This window comes from Exophiala aquamarina, assembly GCF_000709125.1.
Source record: "Exophiala aquamarina CBS 119918 chromosome Unknown aczIA-supercont1.21, whole genome shotgun sequence".
In the NCBI taxonomy this organism is placed as follows: domain Eukaryota; kingdom Fungi; phylum Ascomycota; class Eurotiomycetes; order Chaetothyriales; family Herpotrichiellaceae; genus Exophiala; species Exophiala aquamarina.
Window position 1 is genome coordinate 108,553 of NW_013550567.1, and position 14,996 is coordinate 123,548.

Genomic DNA, 14,996 nt, shown 5'->3' on the forward strand with positions numbered 1-14,996 from the left:
AAGGTTTCGAACCCCCAATGACCCCAGCGAGCACCTGAGGATTTGCATCTGCTATCGGTTGGCGGCGAGCCCCGAATCGTTGGCTGTCTTGCCCCCAAATCATACATATAACTTACAAACCTAAAGACAACTTGGATCCAGCAGAGCAGCTCTTCAGGCGAACAGCCATGTGGTGAGAAGGAAGCCCCTTCTCGAAGATTGTGGGGAGGCTTCTAATGAGGAGATCCACAAACAGGACTTTGCACTTCGTAGGCGAATCAGATAGCGTCACCATATCTAACCCCCAACCTAAGGAATTCGATGTATCTCTGTTCTCTTCATCTATCAATACTGGGTAACATGCGCTCATCTCCATCAATCTATGCCTATCACCGCTAGGTTATGGTACGACCTGCCTACGATGCTGACGACTTATTGCGTCCGGCACAGGTCAAGTGGGTAGCAGTGGTGCACTCTGTCAAACACAGTTGGGTCTCCCTTATCATGAACGGACGCTATCTTGGAAAACCTCCTGCCGGCTGGGTCCAGGTATGCTCAATGGCCGACAGTGGTAGGTAAGGACTATATCAACGAGAACCAAAGGTCGTTTATCAAGGTAAGCCTGTACCCCGATCCTTACCGAATCTGACCACCTGTTGTTCTTCGATATTGTGCTGCTGCGATGGGTGTCCTCTCTCGCTTTAACCTCGTCGCCAAAGGCGCAGAAGAGGTGAAAGGCAAGGATGTTTGGCTGGACAATGACGATCTGCGACCACTCAAACTGAAGGATCGCACGTGGACACAGGTCACATATTTCACTTTCTGGTTCTCGGCAGCTGCGACAGTGAGCAATTGGTTCGTCTCAACCTCAACCCCCAACTCCCTGGCAAGAATAGGGCCCTCCTAACAGCAAAGATAGGTATGGCGCCTCTGCTGCCCAAGCGCTGGGTCTGTCAATGTGGGAATCTCTTGCGTGTTCATTTGGGGGTCAGTGCCTCATCGCCGTCGTCATCACCTTAAACGGCCGTTCAGGAGCCGTCTACCATGTGGGATTTCCCATCATGAACCGCGCGGCCTTTGGTGTCTATGGCGCTTGGTGGCCCACATTCAACAGGGCTGTCATGGCTATTGTGAGACTCGAAATCCCCAATTGGCGTCTCACACTAACTAACCTTTCTTTCAGGTATGGAATGGTGTCAACGCCGTCCAAGGAGGACAATGCGTTTACGTAATGCTGCACGCGATATTCCCCAGCATTGCACGCATCAAGAACAGTATGGGCCCAGGTTCCGCACTGACAAGCGCTGGCATGATTGGCTTTGCCGTGTTCTGGCTAGTGTCCTGCTTCTTCCTGGCAATTCCTGTTCCCAAGATGCGAAAGCTCGTCTATGTCAAGCTGGTCGTGTTCGTCGTTTCAGCTATGGCGATGCTGGGCTGGACGGTCGGCAAAGCTGGTGGCTTGGGCCCGGTAGCACGCCAGGGTTCGACGGTCCATGGCAGTGACAAGAGTTGGCTGGTACGTATCGTGTTATGCCCTGTCCTGTCGGCAGGCAGAGCAGAGCCTTGCTAACGGTAACATGTGATAGATTCTTAGATTCTTCATGCTCGGTGCGGCCAACTGTGCGACCTTCGCAAGCAACGCTCCGGGTATGAAACTCCTCCCCTCTACCAACCATGAACCTAGTCAATCGCTAACACCAGAGTAAGACTTCCAGCGATACGGCAGCCGATCCAAGGACCCCATCCTCGGCAACATTGTCGGATTCCCACTCGCGAATCTGCTTGTCTCCCTCGTCGGCAACATCGTCTGCGCAACCAGCCAGGTGATCTTCGGCGAACTGGTCTGGAACCCAGTTGAACTGCTAGACATGTTGCAAACCACGAACTACACCGCCGCCAACCGCGCGGGCTGCTTCTTCATCGCACTCATGTTTGTGTACAGCGCGATGTTCTCGTCCATATTCGAGAATTCGCTCCCCGCGGGCAACGACCTCGCGGCGCTGTTCCCGAAATACATCAGCATCCGCAAGGGCTTCTACATCTGCGCCGTGGTTTCCTTCGCCATCAACCCGTGGTACCTACTGGGCTCGGCGTCCATCTTCGTCTCGTTCCTGGCGTCTTACCAGATCTTTCTCTCGTCGATTACCGGCGTCCTACTATGCCACTACTACGTGATTTCCCGCGGCTACCTGCACATCCCGGACCTCTTCACGTCTGACAAAGCCGGCGCTTACCACTATACCAAAGGCTGGAACATCCGCGCGTACGTCGCGTATGTGATCGGCGTGGTCCCCAATTTCTACGGCTTCTTGAATAACATGGGCGTTGATGCGCCGGTGGGTGTCACGAGGTTCTACTACTTTGCGTACTGGGTGGGCATTTTCGTGAGCGGTGCCGTTTACTGGTCTCTGTGCAAACTGTATCCTCCGGCTATTATGTACAATAAGGGCTGGATGGAGCCGAAGAACTATATCCGCCCCGAGGAGGAGGGTCAAGTGCAGGTCCTCGAGGGCCAAAGTACTGGTAGCGACGTGGAAGTTGCGGGATCTAGAAACGAGAGCGGTAACGGAGAGAAAGCGGTAGCGAAACAGACCATCACAGGCGTGGGTAGGGTCGAATGATCCGGCCAATTGGCGGGCTGGTCGTTTTCGAGCATTTGTCATACATGGTCTTGCCTTGTTGGAAACGCTACGCTATCGAGACTTTCATGATGCATGTTCTCTACAAAGATTCCTTGATACCGGGCTCTCATTCCAATCAGCCTCATCGTTTATATAGCTGCAATGTCGGAATCATGGCATTCGCTAACCCTACTACTGAAAGGGCTCTTCGCTCCACGCAAGCATGCATCGTTCAAGATACGTATCATCAGCTCTACTGGGACTCCACTGCGCGAGGAGAGTAATGGACTAGTGCGCAGTCACTCTGCTGTTCGAGCGGGCTCGTCAATGAGTCTCGCCTGCCTCTGAAGCATTCCTCGCTATGCCCACTGACTAAGGTCAGAAGTACTTCCCTCGACCGCAAGTCTTTCTGAATACTTTAGCGACTCCCGAATGGCTCCGTGGAACTACACCTACATATCAGGGGCTCAGACTGTCCAACAACATCCCTAGGGCCCAGGTAGTAGTGGTGATGGTGACGGACTCACGGCTCAGTACTAAGCCTTTGTCAGAATCTGACTCGAAGTCCTGCTCGGTGCCGATACTATGAAAACGGGATAGCGCAAAGTGCCGATATTGCCGTGCTGGGAGAAATCTCATTGCTGGTTTATGATTACACCTCTTAGGCGGAAGAGCGGCAACGAATTGGACCGTAAGGATGAAAAATGAGACAGTATGACGGAAAGATGCCGCGAATGCAATCTGTCTGACTTGATGGGATGCGGTGCGGTTGTCTTGGAGTTTAACGGTCAGACATGCTCCGAGTGGCTCAACTAAATTGTATTTTTCGCTGTGACGAGCGGTCGTCACAAAGTGGATTGACTAAAGCGCAGAGGGGATGACGCTTGTTGGTCTCCACTCCTACTTCACCCCGCCGTCTTTGCCATGAACCATGTAAATGGATGGAACTTTATATCGAGAATTTTGTCATCTTAGAAACATAGATATCTTCTGCAAGCAAGAACTCATAAAGCGCCTACCTCTCTTTGTTTGTCCGGTTAAGGAAACCATCTTTTTGGAAGCAGCCGGGGCAGCACAGGCTGGTCAGATTATTTCGCATCATTATTGAAACGAGATTTATTCCATGTAGCCGTCACATCACCGACAACTTGGGAGCTTCACACGGGCTTTTTCAGAAAGGGTTCGATCTTGCTTTTCTGGCACAACTGTAGACCTGAGCCGCAATATATATCAAGGAATTCCATCACCATGGCGCACACAGTGTCAGAGATCACGGACTTGCGGATATATCCCATCAAGTCATGTCGAGGCATATCACTTCGGTCAGCAAACCTTACCAGGCAGGGGCTGGAACTTGATAGGCGCTGGATGGTGAGTGCAAAGTCTCATTTCATCCTGCGTAAGATCTAGGGAGAGTGCATAACACGGAGCGATAGATTAGCTGACAGATCTTGCCGTGGTTTAGTTTGTTAATGAAAAGAAGAAATTCTTAACCATTCGCTCGAATCCTAAGATGACGCTGATCAACACCGCGGTGGATGATGTCGAGGGTGACCTCGTCATCACCATCCGAGACGACACTAGCAAACAAGTCCGAGTCCCGCTGTGGCCATCGCATGCTTGGTTGGAGGAGCATGCGGATGTGATTGACGTCGACGTTTGGGAATATATCACGGATGCATACGCATACAGAGACCCAAAAATCAAAACAATCTTCACTGAGTTCTTTGGTGAGGAGGTCAGCTTGGTGATGAAAGGGCCGACGCCGAGAATCGTGGGTGGAAACGGAAAGCCTGAGAGTTTGGGCAGAACCGAGAGTGTCAATTTTCCGGATGTTCTGCCCATTTTGATCGCGTCCGAGTCTTCCCTTGCCGAACTGAACTCTCGGTTGACAGAGCAAGGTCACCAGGAAATCACGTATGAACGATTTCGGCCCAATATCATTATCAAGGGAGCAGAACCTTGGTCTGAGGATGAGTGGAAAACTGTTCGCGTTAACGGAGACTCTTCATTGTTCACAACTCTAACGGGCGGAAACCGGGATGCGATGGATCTAGATGTGGTCGCCCGGTGTGCACGTTGCCAGGTCCCTAATGTGAATCCGGACACAGCAGAGAAACATCCGAGGCAGCCTTGGGATTTGCTCGTTAGCTATCGAAGGATCGATGAAGGTATTAAATTTAAGCCGTGCTTTGGAATGCTTTGCTGTCCGAGAAACGAAGGGCACGTGGAAGTCGGCATGCGGTTTGAGGTCACCGCAATTACCAAGGCACATAGATACATGAAAGGTTTCTGAGAGTGCTTGAATCCAGGGTTGAGCCTGGTTATTGCACTTCGCCTAATGATTGTAGTATTTAAGGCATAGCGTTTAATGCATCAGACTCGCAGCTCTTTCAGCTTGAAAGGCGTATGAATCTCAAGACTGGAACGGCAAAGTGTCGGTGAGTATGCAGCATTGTCGAGCTTTTCATCAAGACCCGTATGGCCTTGAGCTTACCTTGAATGATGGGTTCGCCTCGCGCATAGGGACTTGATGCAGCCGGTATTAACAGCGCCTTCGGACTAACATCGTGCAAGTCCCTTGGGGAGGTGTCAGTTGTCTTCGTTCTAGTTAGTTCTGGCTCCTTGTAATGAAAGCTCCTCATCAAACTTGTTCGTATTTATCGAAGCAGTGGTCCTTTCTATGATCCTTAAAAGGACCGGGCTTTGGCTTTGTGTTGCCTGATTTTCAAGACCAACTCAAGCGTAAGCATCATTGCGCCAATATATTGTATGACTTTGGCACTTGCAGCGCACGGATTGTTATGGAGGCTTTGCTAATCCGGTTGTAGCTTTACGAGTACTTCTAAGACTGGTCGGCCATCCTGACGACGGTGCAGTCCACAATATTGTTATAGATATGATGTAACTGGTCTCTGGCGAGCGACGCTTAGTTCTTGGATCGCCAGGATGGTAGGATATCTGTTACATCAGATTGCATTAGCCGGTACTTGGTTGTGCTGAAGGATAACCGAGAGCTCCGACAGAGCTCAATCCGGGCAAAGAGCTGTTTTGAGAATACGCTAGGCGATGGGAGCACAAGGAGCTCTGACTGGTGTACAACGTTCGAAAGCTCCCTCAGATAGCTTCTGTGGGCCTGAGCTGAAGCTGTGATCGTACCACACCTCGGAATTACAGACCTAAGGTCAAGATCAGCAATTCAAAGTTCAAGTCAAATTGACGAGCTGTCAACAACGCACATGCTAATTCGTGGGTCAAAGCTCCTTGGTAATGCTGGAGCTCCAACCTTGGATTGCAGAGAGGTCTTGATGATCGGTGTGTTGACGCTGGAGACGGGCAGGCTGTTTGGGGGACGAGTCAATCACAGCAGGGTTTCGCGAGCAAAAGATGAGGTGAGAGTGGATACACGGACAGCTGGAGGTGGAGTGATTGGCAAGAATACCGAGTACCTGAATGGTAGAGCTGAGATCTCCAGTGAGAAGCAGGGCAAACCACAACGGGATGATGATTGTACAAATTATGGCTTGATGGATGAGAAGAAAAGACATTCTGTTTGGTTCCTGACGGGCTGTCACTTGGACGCTAAGCAAGTAGGCTGCAGGCTGCATGAGTCGGTGCAGGATGACCAATGTACGAGTAACAGTTAACTTCGTTAAGAAAGAAAGAAGGTTGAGGGCGTGGGAGTGCCGAGAATCAGTGCTCCGTAGCTTGCGCTGTCAACACTTTGCCAATGGGTAGCTGCCAGAGCAGAGTTTCTGGGTGTGTTTAAGCTCCTTTACCCACTACAGTTTAGCTACCCCAACAGCTAAGCCGAGCCCTAAGCTCCCCCCTGCTTGCCTTTGACTTGGGTGGTCACTGGCCAGTGCCACTGGTGGTGCTTGCCCCTCATAGTCCTGGTTAGGGTAGCTGCGGTAGCTGCTGTACTTGGTAGGTCCTTCAAGCTCGTTTCCATTGTTCTTTCCCTGAGCCGCCCAACACACACATCATCCCTAACTATTCCTGCCAACCATCACCATTTACCACCACCACCAACAACACAATACACACACGCACACACCTCATTCCCACCACCGCCCCCTCTTACACCACCAGCAAGCCTCTCCCCTCATCCATCACCCTCAATATAATTCATCATTTCTTCAAGACTTCTATAAACGAGCCTTGTCGAATCATGTGAAAGGGCTCCCGTGACGTCGCCGGGATTTTCCTTTCGCTCAAGCAAATTCAGCCAAGCTTGTGCGGACTGTCCGATCGATGCCGTCGACCTTCGTCACTTCCTCCTAATTTCCTCCTGCGGTCAGCGCAGTAGGCCATGCCGCCCAAACCAGCCCTTACCAGCTCTTTTCTCGTGTCTACAGATGCAGAAAACGAGGTTGTATGTCCTCTTACCAACCAAGATGGCTCTCAGTGCCGCAAGAGGTGCATTGGGGTAAGTCATGACTCCCGATCCTTCCACCGCGTTCCAATCCCACGATTTACACGAGGTACTAACCCTACATAACAGGAGAAGCGGTATCGGTCTATGCAAGAACACATCCGACGTGCACATCCCGACTATTATATTCCCAAATTACCTGCCACGGAGGAGAGTTTTCAGTTGATGATTTCCACTCCTCCCTCGCAACGACCGCAGCCTCCTCCTGGCGCGACTCCCCCTGCAAGGAAATGTATGTTTGTTGAAATGGACCATTGAGGTAATCCTTTTGGCTAAGACACAGCAGCGGACGCGAGTGATCACGCTCGTTATCCCGCAATCGCCGGGAATGCAGGGCAATCTGGTGGACTTCCTGCACAACCGCCCACCGCCAACGCTGCAGTGGCCCTGGCACAACTCCACAATTGGGATTCAGATTTTGTAAGTATTTGCTGGGCAAAAGATAGGGTCACCGCTAGGACTACGCTCATTCACATCTCAGGATGTGTTCCCAGACCCAGAATACAAACGCGACTCGGGTATTGAATTACCATCACTTCGCGCCGCCTTCCACGAAGATACATTACCACCATTCCAACCCTCTCGCACTAGAGAACTATTACCATCCATACTCCAGTCCCCAAGCAGCCGATACTCCTCATTGCCGCCAATACAACGGCGGGAGAAGTTGCAGCGACCCAGAAAACCCTCGATGGGGCAAAATGCGCGCAAGGGAAAGCACGAACGCGGAAAATCTAGGGAATTTTCAGCCAAGGATTTTACCCGACGGCTAAGCGTCGAAGGTCGCAAAGCCATGTCTGCCGAACCACCAACGGCCGCCTGGGTCCAAGGAAAGAGATGGGAAGATCTGATCGAGGCTGCGACGAGCGCAACAGAAGCTGATGACGATCGTGATCTCACTCCCGTAAGTCAGACGACATTTTTCGATTGTCCTCTGTTTACTTGCTGCTGTCAAGAGATCGAGATTCTGTAGATGTACCCCCCGGAGGAGAAGCCACCCAGAGGGAATACTGTCTTGTACTACTTTTACCTGTCACTACTACTACTGTTATTACCAAAACGAACCAAGCGACGACGACCGTTATGTCCTGGGCTACCGCACGAAAGGAGAAAAGGCCAAGAGCAACCTCGGTCCGGGCAGGAGGAATTCTCTCCCTTGGTCATAATTCTCACCACGGTCAGAACTCGCGCGTCCCGGTCGAATCACGATCGCTGGTTTGGAAAAACCTGCTGAGGACCACGACGACGACCGTGGGCAGTGGACTGGAGACCTATGGCTTGCCCGGCGGGAATTGCGAAAAAAAGCCATTTTTGATTTTCATCAGGTCAGACCACATAACCCGCTTCGCGTTCGCAACAAGATCTGGGGCGGCCGGGTCAGAGCAGGGGGTCTGTCACGAAAAAAGTTTATGCACCCTCAAGTTAATTAATGTGTACACCAACCTCCTCAATTTTTGTGCGTTAGACCATGATAATCAACCTTGCTAACATGCCCTTGGCGCTCGACCACAGATGCCGCAATCTCCAAACTTTCCGCCCTCCACCAGCACTGGCACGGTGGGCGTGGGCGCTGCCAACGCTGCAGCTACCACCAACACCAACAACACCCTAGCTGCTGGCCATCCCACCACCCGCAGGTTGTCCGCCGCGGACAGCATTGTAGCAAGTGGAGGGGCGAACAAGCGATCATCCCTACCGCCAGGCTTCCGACCTCTCGGCTCTTACCTTGGACAGCACCACAGCCATGGCCACGGGCAATATAATGCCTCTCCGCTCCAACGCGCACTGACGCCACCGCCACCAGACCACATGGGCCCGAACGATCCCGAGCCCTTCCCATCGGTCGAGTCAATGGACAGCGGGGGATCAGGGCAGAATTTCCACATCTCAGGATCTGGCCTACCCACGTCTGCATCGTCCAACGACAACACTAGTCCGCTGCAACATCACTCGCACCCTTATCAGCACTCTCAGTCATCCTCGTTTGGCAGCAAATCGGAAGTCTTGGAAATCTACTGTGCATCGTGTGGTCGGCCCTGGCTGCTCAGAAATGCATTTGCCTGCACCGAATGTATCTGTGGCGTCTGCAGCGACTGCGTTGGACAGATCATCAGCAGTCCTGTCGTCACCGGCCAACCAGGATTCGCCCCGATGCGCCGCGGTTGCCCCCGCTGCGGAGTGATGTATGTATTGCCCTTTCCATTCCTTGAATTTTGGGAGTGTGCCGCTCATTTTGTGACCAGGGGCGGGAAGTGGAAGCGATTCCAACTGGATTTTCGATAACACCCACTACGCGACACCACAGTAGGTTACTAGATCAGGTAGGGGGAACCCTAGCCCCCTCTACTAAATCCTCACGGTTCGCGGAAGTCCTAGACAGGACATAGGACTGCCCCAAAACCGATGTATGACTGAGACATTATTGTGTCAGCCGTAAAATTACCGCAGACTCCGCCCGCGCCGAGCCAACCGGACGCGACTGCAACGACGAAAAGCAAATAACTTCGCGCGGAGCAATCCGGCGAGGAAATGCAGGGCTCTCGAAAGAGTCATAGTCGAAGATAACATTCTGTACCGAATTGCGCCCTGCAGGAGCGCACAGACACTGGTAGAAATAACAAGCGACAACCGTTCTACAAGTGTAAGTAAGGGTCGTAGTAAGGAAATCGGGGAGCGGTTGCGAGAGTGAGGAAGAAACAGAAAGTGATCTTGTCCACCGTGCCGGGGGTCCTGGTCGTAGACGTAGTGGAAGACTAGGTTTGAGCCAATCGCTTGGACGCGCAAGAAAAAACGTGTGGGAAAAAGGAAGGGAACTCAATCGGGATTGGATGGGAAAACGAACACCTCCTCTCGAGGGTCTCCTAAAGTTCCCCTTGACTTCCTGGGTTCCGAGGGGTTTTTCCCTTTCTCCTCTGTTCAATCTTCCAACACCCCCGTTCATTTCAAAGAACTAGCAGGCTTAGTAGCTGGGGCGGGGCTGTTGTCCGCGGCACGGACTCCACTACAACGCCACATGGAGACATATGGAGACATTGGCCGAGTCACTGACCTCATGGAGATCAGGGTTGAACTCGCACGCCGATCACGATCAGCAGCTCAAGACGCGACGAATATTCTTGGGGATGCATGATGTTCGCCACGCCACGCCATGTACTGTATGTCTGTACTCGTAGGCCATGCGTTCGCGTTGCACATTGCAGGCGGTTGGTGGCTTGGCTTGGCCAGGCCAACCTTATGTATAAACATTCAGCTCGCTGAGTGAGGAGGAGATGAAAGGAAAAAGCAAATAACAACCACCAAAACAGGATTTGAGACGAGGTCCCTGGTCGCCGATGGATAAGACAAAAAGAATCATGCTGCACAGGCCACACACCCCAGTGATGGCCAAGTTACTGTAGTCCTGGTGAAACCCGCTCTCGTTCTCCACGTATTTTTACGTGTAGGTAGACTTGAGGGGTTATCTACTCGTTACCCTCGATGCCGCCCTCGCTCTCAAGGGCACTCTAGTGGCTTGTTAAGATGGACCACGCAGAAGGTGTGTTGAAAGTCTTGGAGAGAGAGAGAGAGAAAGAAGATACGAATTTCCGGTCTTCTGGAGAGGGTTCATGCGGCGCGTCGGCATCCGCCCGTGTCTTCCTTCTACTCTGACAGTCGTTGCTGCACGTTCATGGCCATCCATGACCATGGTCGGTGGTAGATCAAGAATCTAGATCGCGTTTGTCGCCGTCCATGCAAGAGCCATTAGATGTAAATATGTAACAGGTTGTTATCACACGGGTGGAGGTACACATGTCTTTGCGAGAAAATTCCAACACTGTCCTTCTCTGCATTTTTTGAGTGTGAGTAAACGGTTCCCTCTATCCGTCGTGGAGTCATCTAGATCTGGTGATATGTTCCGTACCCGGGAATCCTATTATGTGTGCATCGTGCCCAGGACTTTGTACTTGGTTTCTATCATTACTTGGGTTCCGGCAGTACTTTTAAGCGACTTGTGTGATGTCCATGTTCTATTGTGTCTCCAAATACAACGTACTGTACACTGTATGCATCAATCTGACGTCACAATGAAACGGGGCACAGTGGGAGCAGGCAAGGATTCAGGAAAGCTGCTTGCGACGACGATTAAATAATACCATTAGAGATTAGACAGGCAAGGCCCAGACGCAGGTAGGGGTCGACGAGGACTCATGAGTAGAAGCATTAATCCATCGTTAGCGGCGGGGAACAGAGCAGATGGACATGGCCGAAACCCATGGAGTGCTTCAGCACTCCCGCTCTTCCCCTCGAATAGCCTGAAGCTCTCCCCAGATTGATCAAACTCGGTAACAGAGGTTGCGACCTCGCGATTGGAACTGTCAGAGGCCGATGCAACGAAGCTGGCAGCCAGTGCCCGAAAGTCACGACGGAATAGTGGCAAGCGCTAGCAGGTCTAATGTATCTTGGCAGCCAATATCCCGACTTATGGTTGGCGGGACAGAGGCAGCTAGGGGGCCGTAACTGGTGACTAAATCCTGGGTGTTCACGCTAGCGACCCGGCCGTCGGACATACATTTCACCTGACGCTCAACTGCGACTTCCCCAAGTCTGACTTACACCTGCATCCTCATCGTCGCCTTTCCATCAAATCCTCACCTTTCGGAAGCGCGGTTGCGACAGCCAGCGTGCCCGCTACACTCGGTCAACCATGGACCGTAATTTGAACGCGCATGATCAGTCAGGCGATCGACCGGACGTCAATTTCTCTTCTGCGACCTCGTCACAGTTCACCCAGTCTCAATACCCGTTCCCTATCGACGCGGAGCTGACAATGTCCTCGAATTACCCAGCTCTTCCCCAGACCTACACTCAACAATTGCACGATGCTGCGAACCCAAGCAAGATGCCCACCAGCCCATCTCAAAATAATTTCGCCATCAACACGAACGGTGCAGGCAATGGGGTCGCGACTGATCCAGCAATGGCTCCTCCACAAACCCCCAATCAACAATCTTTTGTCGCGCCGGCGTCACGTTCTAATGTCGACGACCCGTCTGACCTGTCCCAAACTCCAATGACCGGCGACAAGAGAAAGCGCTCAAAGGTTTCACGCGCCTGCGATGAATGTCGCCGCAAGAAGGTAACCTTCACCTATCCTCTCACTTGTCCTCATCCTCACATTGCGCAGGTTCGTTGCATCAATCCTCCCTCGGAGGACAGCGAGAACGAGAACGGGATCCCCAAGACTTGCACCAACTGCGAAAAATCTGGCTTGACTTGTGGTTTTGAGAGAAAGCCCATGAAGCGAGGCCCTTCCAAAGGGTAAGTTCTCACTGAACTGTCTTTCTACCTTGCGTTGCTGCGCCTTAACCACTCACTAACTGGTGACTCACTCAGCTATATCAAGGATCTTGCCGATCGCGTTCACAGCGTGGAACAGTTGCAGGCGGCGGCATTACGACAATCCCTCGACATTGGCTCAGCCTCCGCCCCCTTCGACCAAGTTGCCTTCTCACCCGAAGACGCACCCACCGGTAGATCGCGAATGTCCTTTTCTCTCACACACGCACCCTTTGCTCAGGCCGAATTCCAACGCGATCGAATCCCGAGTACTGGGGCATGGGGGAGCAATCTACCTGACCTTCGCTCGCGTGATCAGGGCAGTGTTGCAATTGCGCCAGATCAGACTCTCCCTACTCCCAACATCCCTGATTCTGATCCTTCCAAAGATCTCTCATCCACAACCGCAAAGCCTTTCTGGTCCGATCTTGATCAAGCTCATCCGGCTAAGCGCCAAAAGATTGATCAACCATCTGACACCATGGAATCCTTCAAGTTGAACGAAACCCACTTGGGAAAATACTACAGCCATGTTCACCCGTTTGTTGGATTGCTTCCCGAAGCTGGAACTGTCATCGGTGTGATCGAAAATGCAACCGCCAAAGTCTCTCATGCCTTTGCCACTGCCTTGGAATTGTTACCTGGTATCCCATCTGAATCGGCAGTGAATGGTGACCACAATTCAGAGTCTACTTCCGCCCCTCAAACAGAGGCCACAGCGACCAAGACATCATTCAAGTCTAGCGTCTTCTCTTCCTTTGAAGAGCTTTCCAAGTGGATGCTCGACCAACTTAAGGACCACCCTGCAGACCGCTCTGATGATGACAATTTGGCGCTCGTTTGGACCTGTATCTTGATCGGACTGTCTCTTGAGAATGATTTTGCAGGAATCATTTCCGACCCCTACACATCTGCCGAGTTGCTCAGTCAGACCTTCGAAGTGGTTGCTTACCTGGGTCCCGTTACTCCAACTCCAGCAGACTCGTTCATTGCGGACAACGAAGAGTTCTTGGGTGTCGTAAGAACTGCTCACAATGTCAGCTACCTGTTGGCGACCTTGCACTCTTTAGGCAGTGGTTTGGTGCCCTATCTCAAGCCTGGTCACAAGCTCTCCATTGTCAACAAGGTTCCGTACATCAGTCCCGAAGCGGCCTATGTCTGCATGTTTGCAAACAATGTGGAAATGACCCTACCCTCCTTGCAGTGGGCACATGAGTCATTGGGACTCTATGCAGGCGAATTCATGAAAGGGTCTCTCTCATTCAATCTCGTCCACTACCCTCCTCTAGTCGAACAAAGCCCAATAGTTCGTCAACTTTCTGCCTTCTTGGGGTTACTTGTTGTTCGCAACAAGAAGGACATGAATGCAGAGGCAATCTTCATGGCCACTCACCTTCTAGCAGATATCCTGGTTTCAAAAGCCAGAGATACGGCAGATCCGAAGCCTTTCAATCCCCTCGAAACTCATTGCTGGACACTGGTCACCATTACCTTCCTTGAGTTCATGATGAGCTCCGGAAACCCCATCCACCGCAAAGTATGCAAGGACATCGTGGAAATTCTTCAGCCCCTCATCGCAGACATATCCGCTACATACCATAAGAACCATGATGGTCGCGCATGGTTCTATGCACCAGCAAATGGCACCAACCCTGATTATCGTACCACTCATTGGTCTGATAGCTTATTGAATACGATCAAACACGCCAAAGAGCACGAGATGGATGAGTATACTTGGAGTCCTGACACCGCGATCGCCCCAGCTTTCGATCGCTTGGTGCGTCGTGGCTACTTCAACGTGCTCTATCTGTTCAACGCCAAATAGGTTCATCGTTCTCGAGATATCGCTGAATGCTATGTCATTGATCCTGAGTAAACCCATCTGGCAAGGATATACAATGGCGGAGCGAGTCCCTACACGGCAATTGCATGGCAGTTATGATGGCGTCCAGAGAGATCAAAAACGCGCAGTATGGAGGCTGATTATGAGATCCTCCTGATGAGGTTAATGGGCCTACTTACATGACCGGTCTTACTGTACGATTAAGAGCTATTGCATCATCCCGAAGAGTGAATGCCGGGTCTCCAGATGAACATTTCAAGTTGACTGTACACTAAGAGCTAAAATCTATGCTCAACAAAACCGAGCGCAAGGCATTGCCATAGAACAGATAATGAACACTGATTTCGAGTGAAGTAGGATTTCCCTCTTTGAGAACTGTAGATATGTGGAAGTCGTCACCATGCTAGATCATCCCAACATGACAGCCTAGTATCGATCGTAATCTTTTTCTCCGGCCGACAGCAGAAGAAGGAGTCTTCCCGCTTGTGAGCGGGGGTACGATCGATACAGGTAGCGTTCCCGCTCCAGCCTCCTGACACGGATTCGATCACCGAAAAGGCTATCTATCATATGAATGTGGTCACCTTGGTTGGTTACATTTGACTCACGCAGTCATACGACTAACCTACAACGCAAGAAAATTTGATCTACCAGCTCGTCTCTTCTGTGTTTTTGCTGGTTGAGGCGGCGGTCACAGACGCTGGAAAAGGTTGGGAATATCCTGCTCTATGTGTGAGTTGGGTTCTTTAAAAATAGCCCGCCTTTCCTTAGAGGAATCGAGGATATCCTTCACAACTTCTCG

General features: G+C 51.5%; 4 protein-coding genes across 4 annotated transcripts; all 4 read left to right on the forward strand.

The window, feature by feature from the left end:
- Positions 1-661: 661 nt before the first annotated feature.
- On the forward strand, positions 662-2,600 carry A1O9_12093 (uncharacterized protein; the record flags this gene model as incomplete). The annotated part of the gene is made up of 5 exons (XM_013398892.1): positions 662-823; positions 876-1,109; positions 1,163-1,495; positions 1,566-1,626; positions 1,687-2,600. 5 exons carry the CDS (start codon positions 662-664, stop codon positions 2,598-2,600), a joined length of 1,704 nt encoding a protein of 567 aa, XP_013254346.1.
- Positions 2,601-3,848: 1,248 nt separating this feature from the next.
- On the forward strand, positions 3,849-4,896 carry A1O9_12094 (uncharacterized protein; the record flags this gene model as incomplete). The annotated part of the gene is made up of 2 exons (XM_013398893.1): positions 3,849-3,971; positions 4,066-4,896. The coding sequence occupies 2 exons, from the start codon at positions 3,849-3,851 to the stop codon at positions 4,894-4,896; spliced, it is 954 nt and encodes a 317-aa protein (XP_013254347.1).
- Positions 4,897-6,912: 2,016 nt separating this feature from the next.
- On the forward strand, positions 6,913-9,318 carry A1O9_12095 (uncharacterized protein; the record flags this gene model as incomplete). The annotated part of the gene is made up of 6 exons (XM_013398894.1): positions 6,913-7,029; positions 7,105-7,267; positions 7,322-7,455; positions 7,517-7,943; positions 8,648-9,218; positions 9,279-9,318. The coding sequence occupies 6 exons, from the start codon at positions 6,913-6,915 to the stop codon at positions 9,316-9,318; spliced, it is 1,452 nt and encodes a 483-aa protein (XP_013254348.1).
- Positions 9,319-11,719: 2,401 nt separating this feature from the next.
- Positions 11,720-14,176, forward strand: A1O9_12096 (uncharacterized protein; the record flags this gene model as incomplete). Its single annotated transcript, XM_013398895.1, has 3 exons — positions 11,720-12,151; positions 12,200-12,333; positions 12,409-14,176. 3 exons carry the CDS (start codon positions 11,720-11,722, stop codon positions 14,174-14,176), a joined length of 2,334 nt encoding a protein of 777 aa, XP_013254349.1.
- Positions 14,177-14,996: the final 820 nt, after the last annotated feature.